The following is a 21,002-nucleotide window of genomic DNA, read 5'->3' on the forward strand; positions in this document are numbered from 1 at the left end:
AAATATTTCTATAAAAATAAAATTTATTTTATATCTATATTTTAAGAGGTTTATGAAACTTTTATTTTTCAATTTTCTTATCTATAAATATAAAGAAAAAACACTGAGATTAAACATTTATATTCACTTTTAGGTTTGTAATCCAATCTTTAAAGAAATTTATATATGAATGAAAATATATACATTAAGTAATATTATATCATTTTTCTTTTTTTTTTTGTTTTTTGAAAAATTATGTACTTTAAATCGAACACTTATTGGCAAACACTTACTTTTTAAACAATTAATTCTAGCTTCATAAATTTGAATATCTAATTAATCTTTTTAAGAAGTTTAAACACGAGTGTTTTGAAATAAATACCTTTATTTTAAGTAGCACTTAAATCTATTTATAAAAATGAATGCAATAAAATATAAAATATTGTAAATAAACTTTTAACTTAAATTAATTAACTCAACACTGATTTGGGGCAATATTCAAACAAATATACAAACAATATATTTATTATATTTCACTAAATTTAAATGCATAATTTATTAAAATAAGAATTCGTTTTAAAAATGAGCACATAACTTATTAAGTTTGGTCATTATAGATAAAAATGTCTACAAATAGATTATTTAGAAACTATAACCTCACCTTGTTAGATAAATCTACTAAACAATATTAATTGTTAATATTTATAAATCTTAAGCAAAGGAATTGTTTACAGCAGTTATTAATAAAATTAATTAAGTAGTAAGACTTGGGTGTTTTATTTAGAAATTTACAAAAAGCAGTACAAAAAGGTTTAATCTACATTTTTTATTTACAATTATAGATCATTTGCCAATGCGTAAGCTACTAACGAAACTATGGTATGGGTACTAAGAATAAACTTTATACTTTGATTAAACAATAAAATAAGGTTTTTATATATGTGATTGTTACACTAAAGGATATTTTTATTGCATAATTTTGTTCATATGGTTTAAATTTTATAAAAATATTTTAATTAATATATGTCAGTTTAAAAACTACGAATCACTACAAATATTTATTTTAAAATATGCTGCATTATAGAAATAATTTAATTAAATGTTATTTAGTGAATTGTAAATTTCTTGGAAACCCAGTAATTAAAACAAATATTAAGCGAACATAAAAAACTTTATACTTTGATATGTGCATATCATATATAAACAGAACAATATAGTAGAACAGAGTTATCAAAAGAATTAGTATTCTATGTGTGTAATATAATATATGGTTAGACTTGTAATCTAATCTAATCTCACTTATTGCTGTTTGGTTTCTGGTTAGTTTTGCATAGACTCTTTTTCGTTCTTATAGCTGCATACTTTATATAAACTATATTTAATTGTATTTATTCATTTTACTAAATGACTATAGAAGAAATTACACAATTTCTAAACTGGAATCGCTGTTTTTAGTAACAACTTCTGTTTCAGAAGATCCTGATCCTGAGCCCGCATCATCTGCCTTTTCATTATCGTCTGACTGACTGTGACGATGACGATGTGCTGACGATAATTGCCAAGCTGGTATAAGTGGAGAACCAGTAGTCAAAGGAGATGCAAATTGCTTTCTATATGAGAAATACGATTAGAATTTAATAATAAACAAATTTAATAAAGCTCATTCTACCTGTTAAGAAGTAATCCTTTTATTGCTTCTATATCACTCTTAAAATTATTAAATTCACGATTGATGTGTTGTGTATGCTCACGTTTTTGTTGAGATAAGGTGTCTTTGATTTGAGTCAACTCTTGATTAACTTCATCAAAGCGTGTATTCACTTTTTTATCGATATCTTCAAGCACATCTTCAACAGGTTTCTTTTTTTTCTTGCCAAACAAGAATGGTTCTAAATATTTCTATAAAATAAGAATAAACGTACATATTTACGTAAAATATTTTTATAGGGTTAACTATTTTACAAAAAAAATCAAATACATTAAGTGTGACTTAATTTTAAAACAGCTTGTGCAGATTAAGAAGTACGGCAAAGGGCTAACAGATTACTTTATTTTATTGATTTTAATATTACCTTCCAAAACAAATAAATTGCATATGCTAACCCGCTAACTAAAGCCACTGAATTCAATATCTCTTTGATTCTGCCTAATGTTGTCGTTTGTGGTAATAAAGATAACTGGGAATGAGTCTGTGAACTGATATCCATATTTATCACAGTAGGTGCATTAGGATCTTTTGAGAAAACCCCAGCTCGCTCGCATGCTAGCTGAATTTCCTCTGATGTGAGACCTTTGGACCGTAAAAATTGTTGTTTTTGTTTAAGCGTTGTATGGCGAACTTTGGCATTTTGTAAGAAGTTAACTGCTGTTGTTATCTGTAAATAAAGATTATCCACGAATAAAATTTACAAAAATTATATATTCATATATATGTATGTACGTATACATACCAGAGCCTCACGAGGTGGTAGAAGAGAATTTAGTTCACTTGTTTTTAATTCTGTTTCTAGTATTGTATCACCGGTATCTGTATTGCTTGACATTTTAATACCTACTTTAATATCAATCTTGTTAAGTATTAAATCAGCTAGCTTAAAACTATAGCAAATCTAATCTCGTAAAGAAAAACAAATAATAAGAAAGTTAGTTATAGTGCTGCCATATTTATTTTATATATCACAAAATATATTTCGTGACACATACTTGTAATCTGCGTATCGTTTAATATATACAATTTACTTGCTGTGCTATGTAATATACGTATTACTAAAAATTAAAAAAATTTTGGGATTTTTTGCACTGCACACTTTTAGCTATTTATCAACACGTATCGACACATCACTACATTATCGGCACAACTTAGAATTTCCCTCATTTAGAACGCAACTTAGGTTGTGTGCGAGTTAGGCTAAGTTGATGCTAAACCAAATGGGAGATTTTTTGCACTGCACACATTTTGCCATTTATCAACACGTATCGACACATTAATACATTATCGACACAACTTAGAATTTCCCTCATTTAGAACGCAACTTAGCCTAACTCGCACACGACCTAAATTGCCTTCTATCTGAGGGAAATTCTAAGTTGTGCCGATAATGTAGTGATGTGCCGATACGTGTTGTTAAGGACGTGTGCGAGTTAGGCTAAGTTGATGCTAAACCAAATGGGAGATTTTTTGGGATTTTTTGCACAGCACACATTTAGCCATTTATCAACACGTATCGACACATCACTACATTTCGGCACAACTTAGTATTTCCCTCATTTAGAACGCAACTTAGCTTAACTCGCACACGACCTAAATAGCTAAATATGTGCAGTGCAAAAAATCCCAAAAAAATCTCCCGTTAGGTTTAGCATCAACTTCGCCTAACTCACATACGTCCTTAATTGCTGTAGTGCAAACACAATTTTAATCGTGTATAAAAAACTATGGTTATTCACGAGTTCAAGTAACGTGTTCGATAACCGACTAACGTATTAAAAATGCAAAGTTACAACAACAAAAAACACATCAGGGGTATTCACTCTCTCTTGCAAACTCATTGCAAGGTGCACGAAATGCACAGATTGTACGAGAATGCAAATATCAACAACAAAATACACGCACAAAATTTCATGCAATTGCGTGCAATCTTTCAATGCTGAAACCTATGTATATTTGCTTGCAACAAACCAGAAATGGCGGAAATCAGCTGTTTTGTCATTTGTTGCTTCTCATTTTTAAATTTGAATTGACTGTTAGTAAAATTTCGAAATATGTTAATCTATGGCTATGCTATATACATGCGTTTCGTTCAATAATTTAAATCGATGTGACCATTAATTAAGTTTTCACAAATATAATATTATATACATATACATTTGTGAATTAATTTATCTATTTATCAATTTCAGCGAAACTTACGAAAATTTGTTCACATTTTGAACTATTGAATGAAGTGTTTGGACGCATGTCTAATTTTGTACGGAAACATTGCCATTGCTTAAATAAACACTTGCACAGTAAGTAGTTGAAAAAAAGTTATGCAGCAGCCCTGAAAGAGCATGAAAGAGCGTAAAAGTGGCATAAATGTGGTTTAATCACACTTATTTAATACGTGTGACAAAAATGTTATAAAAAATGAATTTTCTTAAGCAATTTCTCTTAGTTTTGATCGAGGTGGGCGGAGTTTCCATTCTAGAAAAGATATTCTCTGGTTAATACGTTGGTCAAGCATTTGCTTTGACCAACATTTATGTTGCACTTTTACTATATTTTTAATGTTGCCATCCTTCCTATACATAAGAAAAAAAATTACTCTAAAAATGTATTTATAGTAAGACCAAATCAAGAGTTTAGGAATATATTTTGTAAGAACGGAAAAGAATTAAATTTTTAGGTCTGTTCCACGAGCTACTCGTAGTAATTTTGAGTAACAATGTGTATACACATGGTGCATTCCACCAGCAAATTTTAGAGTAAGTGAGAGCATCTGAGAGAAGGTAACATCCCTGTAAAATTTGAAAATGCTACACAGACCTTACTCGTACATTTTATTTCAAGTAAAATTTATGTTGATGTGTAAATCAGCTGTTCAGCTGTTTAAATTCAAATTTTTGTATTGTTTATTTACGCGGCACTATTGTTCTCACCAGACTTTATACAAAGCTGTTCCATTAAAATCTGTGTAAAGAGCGTAATTTGGCACTTTATTTCTGTTACGCTCTCAGTTTGTGTTTTACTTGTGTTTTACTACGAGTAGTTCGTGGAACAGACCTATTATATAGATATAGATTATTTTTCTCCATACAAAAATTTTACAATAACTTAGTTGAACTTTTATTTAACTAATTTATTATCGCTAACTAGAAAGGCAATCGTTTCTCACAAATTTTAAATTTTATTTCATATATAACTCCATTCTTTCATTTGTTCATTAAAAATTAATTGATTAAATAACTGAAATAAAATTTTCTGAAAATTTTATAATGTGGCAATATGGCAACATGGCAACATGCATTTTGCATTGAAAGAATAGGCTATATATACAAAGGGAAATTAAATAGACTAATTTTCAATGAGTTTGTTTTAAGTGAAAATTTTTCATAATATTACAATTCACTTGTTTTAAAAAAATTAAAATCTTTGAAAAAAATATAAAATTTTAAAATATCGGCGTCATATATCATAAGTAAAACAAAATATATTTGTTTTACATATAAAACGCTGCTATTTGTGAGCAAGTAAAGTACGTGGCGAAATGGCTTGCTCATCTGCAGGAAAGGATGCTACAAACACAAATGGTAATGCTGGTGTTGTTTCCACCACTGAAGTTGTTGGAAGCAATGGTGGTGCTGTAGCAGCTGCTGTTGGGGCTGTGACCAATACATCAACAGCTTCGTCGACAAGTGGAGCTGTTGGAACATCAAGTGGTTCAGGGGTAATCAATGCAAATCGACAAACTAGATTTACAATGGAAGGAGTAGGAGCTCGAGTAATAAGAGGCCCTGACTGGAAATGGAATAAGCAAGTATGTTGTGAAAATGAAAATTTGTGTTATAAATAAATATTCAAAATAAGTCAATAGAAATTTAAAAAGAAAGAAAGAATAGCAAAATATATTTTAATTAATTTTAATATGTAGAGTTCATCGAAAGGTTATGTCAAAATTACAGTAAAAACTTCAATTGACTTCTTAAGTAAAATTAATTATATTGTTGACATATGTATAAACAATTTAATCAATATAGATTATTGGACAAGTTCATATATGATTATTATTTAAAACAAATTTTTATGAAGTAATAAATTATATGTATTAGATTGATTTCGTTAAATTTCTTAGTTTAATTTTAAAGGCCTTTTTATTTATAACACTTTTACGTTTTACGGTTTCGTTGGTGATCTTCCATATCAGTGACTGCCTCCCGTAATCTACCACTACTATATTCATTAGAACAATTAATCTAAAAAGTTACTGTTGGAATTTTAACTTTTTAGCTCATGCACATTGAAAATAAATACCTTATTTTAAAACCAAATAATTTAATTTTATTATAATTAAAAATAGTTTACTCATATCACATAACTAAAGTCAGCCCAAAATTATTTAAAATACTGTATTCAATAATTTTCCTTTACAGAGTACAAGTCTGAAATTTGAGAAACCAGGGGTAAACTGAAATATATGATTATTGAAATAAACATTATTTTTATTTATTATATTCAAATTAAAAAAAAATCAGACTTCAAATTTTAGCAGACTTGGAAACCGTATTTTATAAAAATTTAAATCATTGCCATCGCTTTATTTTAAATGTTTAAGCTGTTCGGAAGATGATATCCATATTTGCTTTATACCAGCGGTACGTGCTGATCTGTTATAACCAACTACATGTCTCTAATAATAATAATACTAAATATAAAATCGTACGATCATGAACCATCTTCACTATTCCGGTACATCAAAGTCAGTCGCAACTAAAATTGAATTTGTCTTTATATTTATAGTAAACTAATTTTTCTCATGTAATTTTAATTATTATGTTGAGACTAGTTGAATCAGTGTACTTGATCATTTTTACTCTCTACTAATTGGATTATTGTTTATAACTTCGTCAGACTAAGCAATAACTGACCTCAGAACTGCACACCTAACCGAGAAGTCTTTAACCATTTTGAGATTCGATAACGCGGTGAGGATAAGCCTGTCCGTTTTCGTTAATAGTTTTAGAGCTCTATCCTTTATGTATTTTTTGATTGGATCACAATCTTGAGGTCTCTGAGGATATCATTCGTTCTAATGTACCATGGTACCTTGAAAAGTCTTCTCAGAACCTGGCTTTGTGTAGTTTGTAGCTGGTGAATAGTAGTTTCAGACCTTGTTAAAGGCTACACACCCATGTAGAAGTGACGATCGAAATATTTGGTTATATATCAGCTTGCTGTTCTTAGCATTGAGATTTTCATTTTTGAATAGCGGTTGGAGGTGATGAAGGTTGGACATGATAATTCTTTTCAGTTGAACATGTTTAAGCCATGTGAATTGTTTGTCTACTGTGATGGCTAGATATATAATGGTATGACCAAAACAATGATTATGTGGCAATGCACGATGTTGTTTTTAAAAATATATATGCTATGTGGTGTACCTATTTTACTAGATTATTTTCGTTCATTAATGTAGATACATTGGTTTATCTCTAACAGTTTTATAACATCAATTATAACAGTGAATTAAATAAGATTCTTAAACACAGCTCTCTTTACCTAACATAAGCATGTTTTCCTTTAAATATCATTCAACAAGTGCAGGTTTAGACCTTTTAAACCTGCCGCTGATAAGTGCAGTAGTATTTCTTTTTAATTTATTTTTATTTAATTACAATAAAAGTGATTTACATGATGATATTTGTTTGTTTTGTAATCTCATTTCTCATCTTTTCAATTTGTTTCGATTATAAAATAAATTATATTTTATTTATTTTAAAGAGGCTTACACATTTACAATTTTACGTTGTAAAAATTAACATTGCAATGATTGAGTTTCGATTCACTGCAAGTTAAGACTTTTGATTACACGGTGTCTACAGTTACATTCCGAAACATTTTTTCTATTTAATCGCCAAAAACATTTTTAAGTGAATCTTTGATGGGAAAATATAACTACAGAGTGATTATCTTAGTAAGTGGAAGCCATAACCTATTGATTTCTTTTTTAATGTACAACAAACCAAAGACGAAACATGTTTTGTGTTAAATTTTTATCTTTGAAATGTTTTGTTTTTTTCTCCTGCAACGAAAAATTAAATGGCAATTGTTTGCAAACATATTGTATATATAATTCTTACGAAAAGCATTCAATAACATCTAGATTTGATATTAAAATATGGTCTTATATTAATAAAATTTTGTGATTAAAATTAATTTTTTGTTTAAGGATGGCGGAGAAGGTCATGTTGGAACAGTACGTAACTTTGAGTCATCAGAAGAAGTAGTCGTTGTTTGGGATAATGGGACGGCAGCAAATTATCGTTGTGCGGGCGCATACGATCTCCGTATATTAGATAGTTCTCCAACAGGTATTAAGCACGATGGTACCATGTGTGACACCTGTCGACAACAGCCGATTTTCGGTATACGTTGGAAGTGTGCTGAGTGCATTAATTATGATTTATGCTCTATATGTTATCATGGCGATAAGCATCATTTGCGACATCGTTTTTTCCGTATAACAACACCAGGTGGAGATCGCACAATGTTAGAGCCACGACGAAAGTCTAAAAAAGTAGCAGTACGTGGCATATTTCCAGGTGCACGTGTTGTTCGTGGCGTTGATTGGCAATGGGAAGATCAAGATGGTGGTGTTGGCAGGCGTGGTAAAGTGAATGAAGTACAAGACTGGTCTTCGGCCTCGCCGCGTTCAGCAGCTTATGTTGTTTGGGATAATGGAGCGAAAAACTTATATCGTGTAGGTTTTGAAGGCATGGCAGACTTAAAGGTGTGTAATAACTTGATAAACCTATAAATGGCTACTGATTGATTTAAATAAAAATATATAATAATTATTAGAAGCCTTACATCTTTTTCTTTTTAATTTAAAAATTTATAGTACGATATTTAAACATTATCTTTTATAACTATGGTCTTATTGTTTATATTAAAAAACAATATAATTTAAGGTTGTCAACGATGCCAAAGGAAATACCGTATATCGTGATCATTTGCCATTACTTGGTGAAAATGGTCCGGGCAAAGGTCCACATGGCTTTCATATAGGCGATAAAGTAACAGTTGACTTGGATTTAGAAATTGTACAATCACTGCAACATGGTCATGGTGGTTGGACGGATGGTATGTTTGAATGCTTAAATAATGCGGGTATGGTCGTTGGCATTGACGAAGATCATGATATTGTTGTTGCTTATAATTCTGGAAATCGTTGGACATTCAATCCAGCTGTACTAACTAAGGTATCATCGCCAACAACTGCTCAACCAGAATTTCAAGTTGGTGACATAGTAAAAATATGTTCTGACGTGGAAAGTATTAAATTATTACAACGTGGTCATGGAGAATGGGCTGATGCAATGCAACTGGTAAATAAATTTTTTGTTTAAAATTAACACAATAACCTTATAACTTACTTTTTTTTATAGACTCTTGGTAAAGTTGGACGTGTGCAACAAGTTTATCATGATAATGATCTAAAAGTCGAAGTTGGTAATACATCTTGGACATACAACCCACTTGCAGTAACAAAAGTGGTATACTAATATAACATCACTATAAATTTAAATATATCACATATATATTAAATCACATATTATATAGGCTTCATCTACTGCTGACGGAACTTGTGTACCAGTTATATCAAGTGGAGAACGTCTATCAGCTATATTAAAGAAATTGTTTGAACCTAATGTGTCTGGCGATGCAACTGAGGAGTTTGTAAAAGCAGCAGCAAACGGCTACGCAGTAAGAATTCTAATACTAGATTTTAATAAATAGATTTATATATTTTATTTCAGTCGCGGTGCGAAGAATATCTCACTGGAAATGTTCAGACTAATGGTTCTAGTAATAGTATGGCAGGTGCTGCTGCTTCTGCTTCTCCAAACCCTCTACCAGATGTCAATGGCGTATTTGCTGGACATACTGCTTTACAAGCAGCCAGCCAAAATGGACATATTGAAGTTATTCAAGTTCTTTTACGGCATAGTGTTGATGTTGAAATCGAAGATAAAGATGGTGACAGAGCTGTACATCACGCAGCATTTGGCGATGAGCCAACAGTAATTGAAATACTCTCAAAAGCAGGTGCTGATTTGAATGCTAGAAACAAACGACGACAAACTGCGTTGCATATTGCAGTTAACAAAGGGCATCTAAATGTAGTGAAGACACTTTTAGGTTTAGGATGCCATCCAAGTTTACAGGTTTGAATAAACTAAAATTAAATATATGTCTCACTTATAGCTATAATGGTATTTAATTAGGATTCAGAAGGTGATACACCTCTACATGATGCGATCTCTAAGGAACATGATGAAATGTTATCATTACTACTTAAGTTTGGAGCAGATATTACGTTAACCAATAATAATGGTTTCAATGCATTGCATCATGCTGCTTTGAAGGGCAATCCTAGTGCTATGAAAATTTTGTTAACCAAAACTAATCGCCCTTGGATTGTTGAAGAAAAGAAAGATGATGGCTATACTGCTCTACATTTAGCTGCATTAAATAATCACGTTGAAATTGCTGAATTATTAGTGCACATGGGAAAAGCTAACATGGACAGACAAAATGTTAATTTGCAGACAGCACTGCACTTGGCTGTAGAAAGACAACATGTACAAATTGTTAAATTGTTAGTGGAGGAAGGAGCAAATTTAAACATTCCAGACAAAGATGGTGATACACCATTACACGAAGCTTTAAGACATCACACTCTTTCTCAATTAAAGCAGTTGCAGGACGTTGAAGGTTTTGGAAAGTTGCTAATGGGGCTAAGAAACCCCAACAGTAAAAAGGTAACTTAATACTGCGCTAAAGTTTTGTGTTAAAAAACAATAATTTTCATTAATTCTTTTTATACATCTTAGGCTTCAGCTTCGATTGCGTGTTTTCTTGCTGCAAACGGCGCTGATTTGACATTAAAAAATCGCAAACTTCAAACACCTTTAGATTTATGCCCGGACCCAAATCTATGCAAAACTCTTGTTAAATGTTATAATGAGCGCAAAACTGACGATTCGGAACTACCAGGCAATGTGGCTGGAACAAGTTTAAATGCACGTGCAAGGGCGTTAGCTGTGCCCAGTAGCCAAAATATATGTAGCATACAACAGGTTCCAACAACAAATATGCAATTAAGTGCAGCTACAAATACTCTATGTGCTGATATTTCTCAATCATTACACATTTCCATAGACTCTAGCAAAACACTGAATTTGGAGGAGTGTCTTGTTTGCTCAGATATAAAAAGAGACACAGTATTTAAAGTAAGAAAATTTCTAATAATTTAATTAAGGAATCCTAAATCATAAATATTGTATTTTTAGCCATGTGGTCATGTTTGCTGTTGTGATACATGTGCTCCAAGGGTTAAAAAATGTCTCTTATGCCGCGAGACTGTCTCATCGCGAGATAAAATCGATGAGTGCTTGGTATGTTCGGATAAGAGGGCATCAGTATTTTTCAAACCATGTGGACACATGGTGGCTTGTGAAAACTGTTCTACACTAATGAAAAAATGTGTACTTTGTCGTACACAAATCGAGGAAATGTTACCATTTACTCTATGCTGTGGAGGCGCTGGAATCCCAGAAAAAGTAATTCAAAAAATTTACTGCAAAACTAGATAACTAATTTTATATTTTTTTTTTTTTGTGGTAGGTACATGGAACAATTTCTCTTACAGAAGATAAATTGAATGAAGCTAATTGTGTAAACACATTGGGACATGGCGTGGCAATGAATAATACAGTGCCTGGTGCTATGGCCACTCCAGTTGCCGGAAGCAATCAGTTAAATAGTCAAAATAACATTCTTACTGCGGCTTCATGTAATATGATCGCACCATCAAATGTTAATAACTTCCAAGTCGAAGATGTGCAAAAATTAAAACAACAATTACAGGACATTAAAGAACAGGTAAACAAAAATATTCATATAACTAAGTTCAATTTTCATAAAACGTTTTTTTTTTCTCTCTAGACTACATGCCCTGTTTGTTTCGACAGAACAAAGAATATGGTATTCTTGTGCGGACATGGCACATGTCAAATGTGTGGTGATCGCATCGATGGATGTCCGATTTGCCGCAAAACTGTAGAAAAACGTATCCTTTTATTTTAAAATAATAAAAACACCTGTATTCATAAAGCTTCAAAAATTATAAATAAAATGCTACTTTATATTTTGTACTAATCTTTTGAATTAGTAATAATGGAGATTAATTATATAAATTGGATATGCCATTAAAAATATTTTCATTTTGAATTATAAATTATATTTTTATAGCAACTTATGTCTCTCAATATATACTATTAACAATATATATATCACATACTTGTATTTCAATGTTAATTTTTGTATGATTTAATATAATTCAATAAATTAACTGAATTTTATTTTAATTTATGTTATTATAATTAATGGGAGGGTCCACTTATGCTAGGATCTATAATACTAATGTCATTTTAAAAAATATTAATGCCAATTAATATCTCATATATGTAGTTCAATGACATCTCATTATTTTGTGGTCAAAAAGGGGTATTTAAGTCAAAAAAGAAACGTGCTGTAAACACTTCCAAAAATTATTTTACAGTTGTGTATAGTTTGGAAAATAGTAATAAAATATTATTTTTTTCAAAGTACGACGCTTTGAAGATTATTGGTGGTCCCGTTATACATACTCAATTATAAATTTAACTAAAAATCAGTTAAATAATACGTATAAGCGATGGTGCACTTATACGTCTTGACTCCTATTACAAGAGATATTCATAAAACTGGCGAACAATGCAGAGAACCTTAAAATTTGACTGAATAGTTCAACATAAAATCAGACAAAATATTAAAATTAACGAGAATTATGTGCAGTCTTAGAATTACTGTCTTAAAACCTCAAATTAGACTAACTTTAATAACAACAACAACTCTGTAAAAATTAAATAACCTCATCTTAACACAGAAGTAAGATATCAAAGCATCAGGATACCGAAAAAAGGAACAACGCTATAAATTAAAAATTATGGAAAATTATTAAATGCGGTATTAGAAAGTTCATACATTAGACAGAGTAGGATATCTAGTTGTTATTGTTGTTGTAACCCGCTGGAACTTGCTTGTGAAGATCTTCTGAAAGGTGTCAAACGGCACTTGATCGTCGTTGGCGATATCAAGTAACTCTGGCTGCATAAATCGAACAAAGAGATGAGAAGCGTTTCACTTTGTAAACTTTGTTAAGATAATTCTTAAATATCTACTAATCTTTAAAAAACCAATAAACATACATTTTTTAAAATATGGGTTATGTTTTCGATTATTTGGAGGTTAGATGATAGTGAAGTGAGTTCCTCTCTTTGTTGACTATCATATAATCTCCTTAGTGGACTCAATTTTCATATATTCAAAGAATATTCCACTGCAAGAATTTATATGAATAACGACTAGCTTGCATATTGGCACCCAAGTCAAGTCATATGTACTTTCTCCAAATTTATGCATCTGCATGTTCTGAATACCAATAATATAAATAGTTTCTGAGGTCTTCTTCACTCAGCTAAATATGTGCAGAAGATATAAGAACTAAAATAAATAACATATATGTTAACACATTACTTTTTATTAAATCTTATAATTTGATTTTTATTCAGTTTAGCTGGAGATACTTTTATTTTTTGCACTTAGTTTATCCATAGCTTTATCGCTCATTAGATCCTTTAATATATCTTTTTTACTCTCGAAATAATCTCTATACCATAATATATGATCCTTTTTTTCTTTAGCTGTTATATAAGGATTTTTAGATAAGCCAACACATACAAGTTCCATAAAATGACGAATTGGTCCTTTTGTTGGGCACCAACCTTCTAAATGTTGGTCCAAAAATATATGCTCCGAAAAATCAACATCAATTTCATCAGTCCAATCTTGTTCATTGTCTATAGGGAACCGCCACACTTTTCCGTGTTTAGTCCACAATGCTATTTTTTCAAAATAATTTGCTGGTGGATGAGTCACTTGCAGTTTTAAGTCATTGTGATAAAGATGCGACCAAGTATTTAAAACATCTGGTGACTCACGTAGTTGACTGGTATTTTGAAATATTCCTAATGGCTTGCCTCCGTATAAGTTTACACTGCCTGTATATGTAGCTGCTTCACGTTTTCGTTGTTTTTGCCTTGTCTGTTTTGGCTCAGAAGTTTTCGAATCCAAAACACGACGTACAAACTCTGCTCGTGTAAGTTCGTCAGGTTTCTTACTTCGATCAATTTTCATGCCAACAATTATATTACTATAATATAAGTTTTAATACATTAGCGAAATAATTAGAAATACATTTATCGTAGCTTACCTTAAATTTTGCTCGCTAGTAGATCCACTTTCATCTTTTGGAGAACCTAACAGTTTTGCCAACAACTCTGACTCAGTTTGCTTTTTATTTTCACCACCCAAAAGTTCAGCTACCCGTTTAGCAGCAACGACTATATCTTTTTCTTCCAATGCTTGCTTAGCAGTGTCTTTACGCTTTTTGTGTGCTTCACCAGGTCTAGGAATGGTTACTTGTTTTACAAGACTGTAAGTAGTATCAGTTTTTTGCATTGATGACAAAAGTTTATTCAAACGTGAAGCAGCCGTTTCCGTTTCTTCCGGCTTACTTTTGTCAGCATCTTTTTCATTCTCAGAACCTTCAGAATCCTTAGAAAACTTGCGAACATTAAAATTTGTTTGTGCTGCTAAGGAGCTAAAAAATTTACGTCAAAATATAATTTTTATATATAACATCGAAAATAACTAACCGCACTGTTATTTCAGGAGTTCTTCTTATAAGAAGCATATTATTGCTTTATTAAAACGTGATAATAACCTTTCTTACACAACAACTTTATTTTACTTTTGTATTCATTGCGTGAAGCATTCATAAGTGTCAAAATCATATGTTTGTGAGAAGTATAGGGTCGCAGAAAATCCTAAAAATATTTATCATGTGCACTGACGTTGAATTAAAAATTTATAAATTAGTACATTAATACTTATTATTAGTGTATAAAATAAATAAATGTGTACGTATTATATATATATTTAATGTTTATTGTAAAGGTGCTGTTATAATAAATTTTTCTTATATCTTATTTATTTTATTTTATCTTAATTTTTATTATTTTATGTTAAAAATTGTTGCCTAAAAAGTTTAAGTGTTTACACTTTAATTTAAAGTGATTAGCGTACAACCAAACAAAAGAAAAAATAAATATATATTTGTTTGTAAAGATTACTTTGGATGCAATTGAAATTTTTCGTTCAATACATTGATTCATTGCAATACATTTTTTTTGTTGTAAGTTAAATTTGTTAAAAAATTTTCTGTAAAATTATGAATTTATTGTTTGTTGCCTTTTTGTTTAAATTAAAAATATATATATTAAAATAAAATATATTGTGTATTTCATATTTTAGTTTGAAGTTTGTTACGATTTGCAATATATTTCAGAAAAATATATTATAACAATATAGTATTGATATATTGTAGTGAGCTTTGTTACAAACCAATTCATTTTTATATCGCACATCTTTTCATGATTATTTTGGAGCAAATACGAAGAAATGCAACATATTTATTAAGATAATAACGAAAATAAAGTAAATACGACAGTGTGATTGTAGTACAGTATGCTCTTGATCATTGATCAGTAAAACTTTTTGATTTGGACACAGCAGTTATAGTACGTTTCCACTGCTTACTTAGTAAGCTTAACTTACTAAGTAAATTTCATTAACCATACAAAGAGCTTTCCTGCTTTTTCACTTAACATTTATTGTAAACGTAGTTATCCAGAGCGAAAAAACATTATCTTAATAATTCGAATCTCTAATTTTTCATAATTTTCCTTAATTTTAACATAGTTTTGGATTTTGATTTTCTAAAAATTCATGTGTTTATATGCTAAATATTCCGAAAATCTGGTGAATACCAACATTCGCTGTCATTACTATTTCCCTTAATTTACTCGAAATCGCACACAATTGAACAACAGTAGCTGTCGTTGGCTGCTATATTTCATATATGTAATAAGATTACAATGAGCGGTGACCAATTACTGCATCAAGAGACTGTAGCTAAATCGTGCATTTGGCACATGGTATTAACGGTAGATAATAAAGATTTAGATATTAAATTCAGTTCCTTTCATCTTCCTTTATCCTTCATCATCTATTCTTTATTCATAATATATAACCTTATTATGTTTATTAATATATGAATGAGTTAGCATACGTAGAAGACTTAATAGATAAAGACATTTGACCAAGCGAGGATCTTTTAAACATAATGTGAAAATGTGTAGAACCATAGTACAATCAAATAAATCAATTTTTTATTTTAATATGTATAGCAATTCACAATGCCACGTTTGTTAAATTTCTAGTAAATAATTGCAAAATTTTTATGTTATTTTTTTTGATGTTTGTTAAATATTAAACTCTTAACGAAGGAATTCAGCCAATTGTATGTAAACATTGTGCAATTTATATAAATTGATGCAACCCTGTTGTAAAGAATATTAAAAACGTAGAGAAAAAAAAGTATCAGCCATCTTAATTTACTCTCGCCAGTTTCCAATTGACTTTACGAGAAGGAATGTCGTGAATTGTTTGGTCGCTGGATGGATATAGTTGAAACTTTATAAAATTCATATAAAAATATTAGAAAAAATTCAATGTAAATGAGTTGTTTGAGAAATTTGTATATATAAAGAAGTTAAAAATTGTAAATAAAGATTAGAACATATACGAAAAATTGTGCAGTTTCTTTTGTTACGAGTTTTTCCGAACTGTTGCGCGCAACACACCTTGAAAGAAAACGCGATAACAAGAAATAAAATAAAAAGTAATATTTAAATTAACAGCAATAAGAATAAATACTTAAAGAAACTAGCTGGAAATATCCAGACAAATTTTCAAAGTTTGTGTTTTAATACTTTCCCTTTTTATGTGCTGTGCTAACTGAAGTTAATATATATATTTACCAATATAACTTAAAAGTAATTATAAATCGTACTTATGCGTATAAATAAATAAAAGTATGTGTTTTTGAATATATATGATGTGTATTAAATAATTAAATGCAAGCCAAAAAGGAAATGTGAAACTTGTCTGAATTCGCACGCACACATTCAGACAAACGTACGTGTGCCAATTAATGGGGAAACACAACTGCATTTTTTTATACGCAGCAGTCAGACAAGTGACACTACAAATAGAAAAAAATGTTAATGATCAGCTTACATATACAAACGAATGCAAAAGAATTTTATATTTTTTGAATACTTTTTGTATATAAAATTTAATTTATTAATATTATTAATTTACCTTTTGACTTTTTCGTCAAAATTGCGATTCGAATTTTCTAAATTTTTTGTTGAATGGGCCTTAAATGCTTCATTGTTTTGGTAAATTTTTTAGTAAAGTTTTGTGGGGAAATTTTTTACTATTATTTTTATGAAGCGAATGAGGTTTCAAAACATAATTGAAAAATTCCGTCTTTTGCAAACACAATGAAGCTAGCTCGGTGTTGCCGGATTTCTTATATACAAACTTCATTGATACCTTTTTAGAGTTGTGTTACATTAGTTTTAAAAGCTCGATTCATATTTTAATTTCGGATTTGCTTTATTAAATTTTAAGACCGGTATTAAGGGTACTTTAAGTAGAATTATATATTTACAATTCGCTTTCGAAATTTTAATAAATTAAATCTATTTTTATAATTTTTGTGCTGCTTAGATATACATATTATTATTATAATTTTACTTAAAGTAAATAAAACTAGAAAATTCTTTACAATACCTCGATTGGAACCAATTTTGATGAACTAAGTGAAAAGTGGTTTTTTTTAATTGAATAATACAAGTAAAGTAAAGCAGGTTGCTGATAATTTATGCTTAAATGGATGCAACATCAATAATAACGCAAGTTTCCCGAGATGATGAACAGCTAAATGTTTATCCAAGTGAAAAAGGTAAATTTATAATGTCTTATAATAATACAGTAAAATCTAGTACTAGTAAAAGTTTATATCATACAATCTTTTGCATGTTGGATGACTCATAGTATATTGATACAGATTCAAAAGTGTTAAATAACAAGTTCAACAACGAGTTTATAATTCCATATACAAATATTTTTTTTGCTCTTATCTCTTATGTATACATATTTTTGTAAATGTTTTTATAATATTTACATAATTATTTTAATTAGTAATTATAGAATAAAGTAATTTTTTCATATTTATACAAGTGGCATTTAATATGTATAATTTATATACACGAAAATCTATTAAAATATACCATAAAAAGAATATATTATTAAAGCCATTAAAATATTATTTTTTTTTTAAATATAAAAAATGTATCGTAAATCATTCTATAAAAAATAATAATTTGCGTCCTTGACATCTAAAAGTTTTTATTTAAATATTAATATTAGCAACCTGCCTGCCTTCCAATTTTCTACTTTTCGACCCAAACCAACGCAGGGGTAACACTCAACTCGTTTCTTCCCTTATGACTCACAACTTTTTGTAGTGGTTTTCGCTTTAATGTTTTGTTTTCATATACATTATATGTCCTTCTTGTGTATCCTTGCGTTTTGTTTTGCTTGCCGTCTTCCTTATGATTTGTAATACCAATACCTATGGCATTTAAATTCAAAATAAAAACAACTTGGCTTTGATTTTATTTTATGCGTCTTAATGTGTTTGATAATTCCTTTGTTTGCATGTCAAATGTCACATCTAAGTATGTTTGTGTTTATATTTGTTTACTTCGCATAGAATGTAAATAAAGAAATATGGCGTGGGTCTAGCAGTCAAATATTGCAATATTAAAAAAAATGAAAACATATATATATATAAGTAATTCATTACTTTTATATGTACAAATGTATTGAATTTGAGTAATAATTATTATTATTATTATTATTGTTAGACTCCTAGTAAGCTTTGTCCAGCTCCAAATTTAATTTATCGACAATTCTTTTATTATGAAATGTTAATTTTTAAGTTTGGATATTTATTTATTTTATTGTTTTATTAATATATAACTTTTCTCTTAATACTTAACGCAATATAATAATATGTTTCTATTTCTGTGGATGGGTTTTACGGGGTGCTCTAAAACCCCACTTTATAAGCTATACATTAAGACTGAAAAGTTTTCGGAAATTCTCATTTAAAATTCGCGCGCTGTATATTTTTCGATATTTTAAGTTTATGTAGTTTGGCAGCACTGTCCTTAATTACTATGCCAAAAATGAGCTCGATCTGTCAGACAGTTCGTTTACGGCAGCTGTTGAAACCAGTTCACCTCAGTAGTGCGTTGCGAAATGTCTTCGACGGTCGTACGACCGTCCTGGAAGGCTTTGTACCACTCATAAACTTGAGTTTTCGATAAAACTGATTCCCCATAAGCCTTTTGTAGCATTCGCAACGATTCTGCACACGAAATTTCGTTCGAAACACAAAATTTGATGCAAACTCTTTGTTCAATATTTTTTTCCATTGTTTTTTTCGCAACGCCCTACTGAGGTGAACTGGTTTCAACAGCTGCCGTAAACGAACTGTCTGACAGATCGCGCTCATTTTTGGCATAGTAATTAAGGACAGTGCTGCCAAACTACATAAACTTAAAATATCGGAAAATATACAGCGCGCGAATTTTAAATGAGAATTTCCGAAAACTTTTCGGTCTTAATGTAAGTATACCTTTATGATAAAAATAAATAAAACACACAAATTTAAATTTTATTCCAAATTTATTTCATTTCCTTCAAAATTTCCTTCAAAATATGCTCCTTTTGAAGCGATACACATATGCCATCGCTTAACTCAATCTTCCATACACTTTTCGTAGGCCCGTGCAGGTATGGCTTTTAGTTCCTTTGGCGAATTCTCTTTTACCGATTCAATCGACTCAAAACGCTTACCACGAAGAGGCAATTTGAGTTTCGAGAACAGGAAAAAACGCACGGCGCCAGATGGCGCTCAAATTTGTACCATATGTCAAGAAAAGGGTCTATTATTTGAAAAAGATCTATTACTTAAGGAGTAGTTAACAAACAACAAAATCCAAATACTTTTACTGCTATAAGAGCGAGGTCTAATTGATTGCTTTCGATTTTGATTTCAATTTTAGTTTATATAATCCATATATTGAACAGTATGTTTACGTATTTATCGAATTCGTTCTAAATATCACAAACACTACGACTTGATCCGAACTACGCTATTTATTCTGTATGTCCATTATGGTTTCTTCCTGGTGACTGGGTGCAAAATAAATCTCAGAATCTAATATTCTATTCATTCTTAATTAAACTTAATTATTTTGTTTACGAATTGTTGACTTGTAAAAATTGAGATTGTGCAATTGTAAAAGGTTCTAGCCCCTATAGAATTCAGGTTTATTTTGAACATACATGAAATTTTGTAATTTCTGAAGTTACGTGGTCGTACTTGTATTACACTGAGGCAAGGGTTTTATTTAACTGGACCGGACCATCTACTATTCGAAGCACTAATGCTGCAGATACAGTTACTTCCGATGGTTTTCATAATACTGGCTTTAACTTGGGGAAGAAAAAATCTAGCTTTGTTGGAAATAAAATTATTTCCATAAAACCAGGATGCAAATACTTGTAAAGATTAATATCAGCTGTCATTAAGAGATTATAGGTAGAGTATTGCCACGTGTTCGGAAATCGATTGCAGTTCAATTGGTTCAATTGGTACATAGCTTCACATAAAAGTAAATAACTAATATGTCATGTGAGTATTTATATATGAATAACGTGAACTGCGGCAAAAGTTAAATTTTTCTAAATACAATAAAAAATAAAGGTTAATGCTAATTCGTTCACAAATTTAAGTATTGCACAATTCATATTGTCGGTTATGTAAATTATTAACAATTTTGCACTTTTACTTTCATTTTTATCACATTTAAAAGTTTCTTTAAATTGCTTTAGTCTTCTGTTTATCTTTTATAAAACTTTAAATTTTTTTATATATTTTTTTTTGGTTTGTAAAAATGTATTTTTGTGAATAAATTATTATACATTTATAAAGCGTTTTTACATGTTTCTGGTAAATTACTATATTTTACACAAATGAATTGTGATGACGTCAATTTAATATTGCTGAGCTGTCTGACACTGCTAAAAATACACAAAAATTTAATTTGCTTTATTTGCATTTGTATTATATTATTTTTTTATTTTGTATTTCAATTTTTAAATTCTGTCTATA

The 21,002-nt window shown here is 29.9% G+C and overlaps 4 protein-coding genes across 6 annotated transcripts in view; 2 read left to right on the forward strand and 2 right to left on the reverse strand.

Annotated features, from left to right (window-relative positions):
* Window positions 1-986: 986 nt before the first annotated feature.
* LOC119668370 (peroxisomal membrane protein PEX14) lies at window positions 987-2,608 on the reverse strand. The gene is made up of 4 exons (XM_038077848.1): window positions 2,430-2,608; window positions 2,052-2,354; window positions 1,649-1,878; window positions 987-1,589 (listed from the first exon to the last, which is right to left on the reverse strand). Exons 1-4 carry the CDS (start codon window positions 2,520-2,522, stop codon window positions 1,400-1,402), a joined length of 816 nt encoding a protein of 271 aa, XP_037933776.1. The 5' UTR covers window positions 2,523-2,608; the 3' UTR covers window positions 987-1,399.
* A 2,506-nt stretch (window positions 2,609-5,114) lies between these two features.
* On the forward strand, window positions 5,115-11,922 carry LOC119668371 (E3 ubiquitin-protein ligase mind-bomb). 2 transcript variants are annotated; one of them, XM_038077849.1, is made up of 11 exons: window positions 5,115-5,495; window positions 7,905-8,465; window positions 8,647-9,063; window positions 9,124-9,231; window positions 9,299-9,442; window positions 9,496-9,903; window positions 9,964-10,500; window positions 10,573-10,971; window positions 11,032-11,301; window positions 11,366-11,623; window positions 11,687-11,922. In XM_038077849.1, exons 1-11 carry the CDS (start codon window positions 5,226-5,228, stop codon window positions 11,825-11,827), a joined length of 3,513 nt encoding a protein of 1,170 aa, XP_037933777.1. In that variant the 5' UTR covers window positions 5,115-5,225; the 3' UTR covers window positions 11,828-11,922. The 2 variants fall into 2 exon arrangements, with proteins under 2 accessions (XP_037933777.1, XP_037933778.1); XM_038077850.1 differs by lacking the exon at window positions 5,115-5,495 and adding an exon at window positions 7,547-7,649.
* A 1,397-nt stretch (window positions 11,923-13,319) lies between these two features.
* LOC119668372 (28S ribosomal protein S31, mitochondrial) lies at window positions 13,320-14,670 on the reverse strand. The gene is made up of 3 exons (XM_038077852.1): window positions 14,500-14,670; window positions 14,055-14,444; window positions 13,320-13,994 (listed from the first exon to the last, which is right to left on the reverse strand). The coding sequence occupies exons 1-3, from the start codon at window positions 14,535-14,537 to the stop codon at window positions 13,355-13,357; spliced, it is 1,068 nt and encodes a 355-aa protein (XP_037933780.1). The 5' UTR covers window positions 14,538-14,670; the 3' UTR covers window positions 13,320-13,354.
* A 1,637-nt stretch (window positions 14,671-16,307) lies between these two features.
* LOC119668373 (phosphatase Herzog) overlaps window positions 16,308-21,002 on the forward strand; it is a 68,153-nt gene continuing 63,458 nt past the window's right edge. The window contains exons 1-2 of one of the 2 annotated variants that reach the window (XM_038077853.1): window positions 16,308-16,418; window positions 17,483-17,717. In XM_038077853.1, coding sequence (XP_037933781.1) covers window positions 17,645-17,717 — 73 coding nt within the window. In that variant the 5' untranslated portion in view covers window positions 16,308-16,418; window positions 17,483-17,644. The remainder of the gene's footprint in view (window positions 16,419-17,482; window positions 17,718-21,002) is intronic. The other variant, XM_038077854.1, reaches the window with a different exon arrangement.

Source organism: Teleopsis dalmanni, chromosome 1, assembly GCF_002237135.1.
Source record: "Teleopsis dalmanni isolate 2A chromosome 1, ASM223713v2, whole genome shotgun sequence".
In the NCBI taxonomy this organism is placed as follows: Eukaryota; Metazoa; Arthropoda; class Insecta; order Diptera; family Diopsidae; genus Teleopsis; species Teleopsis dalmanni.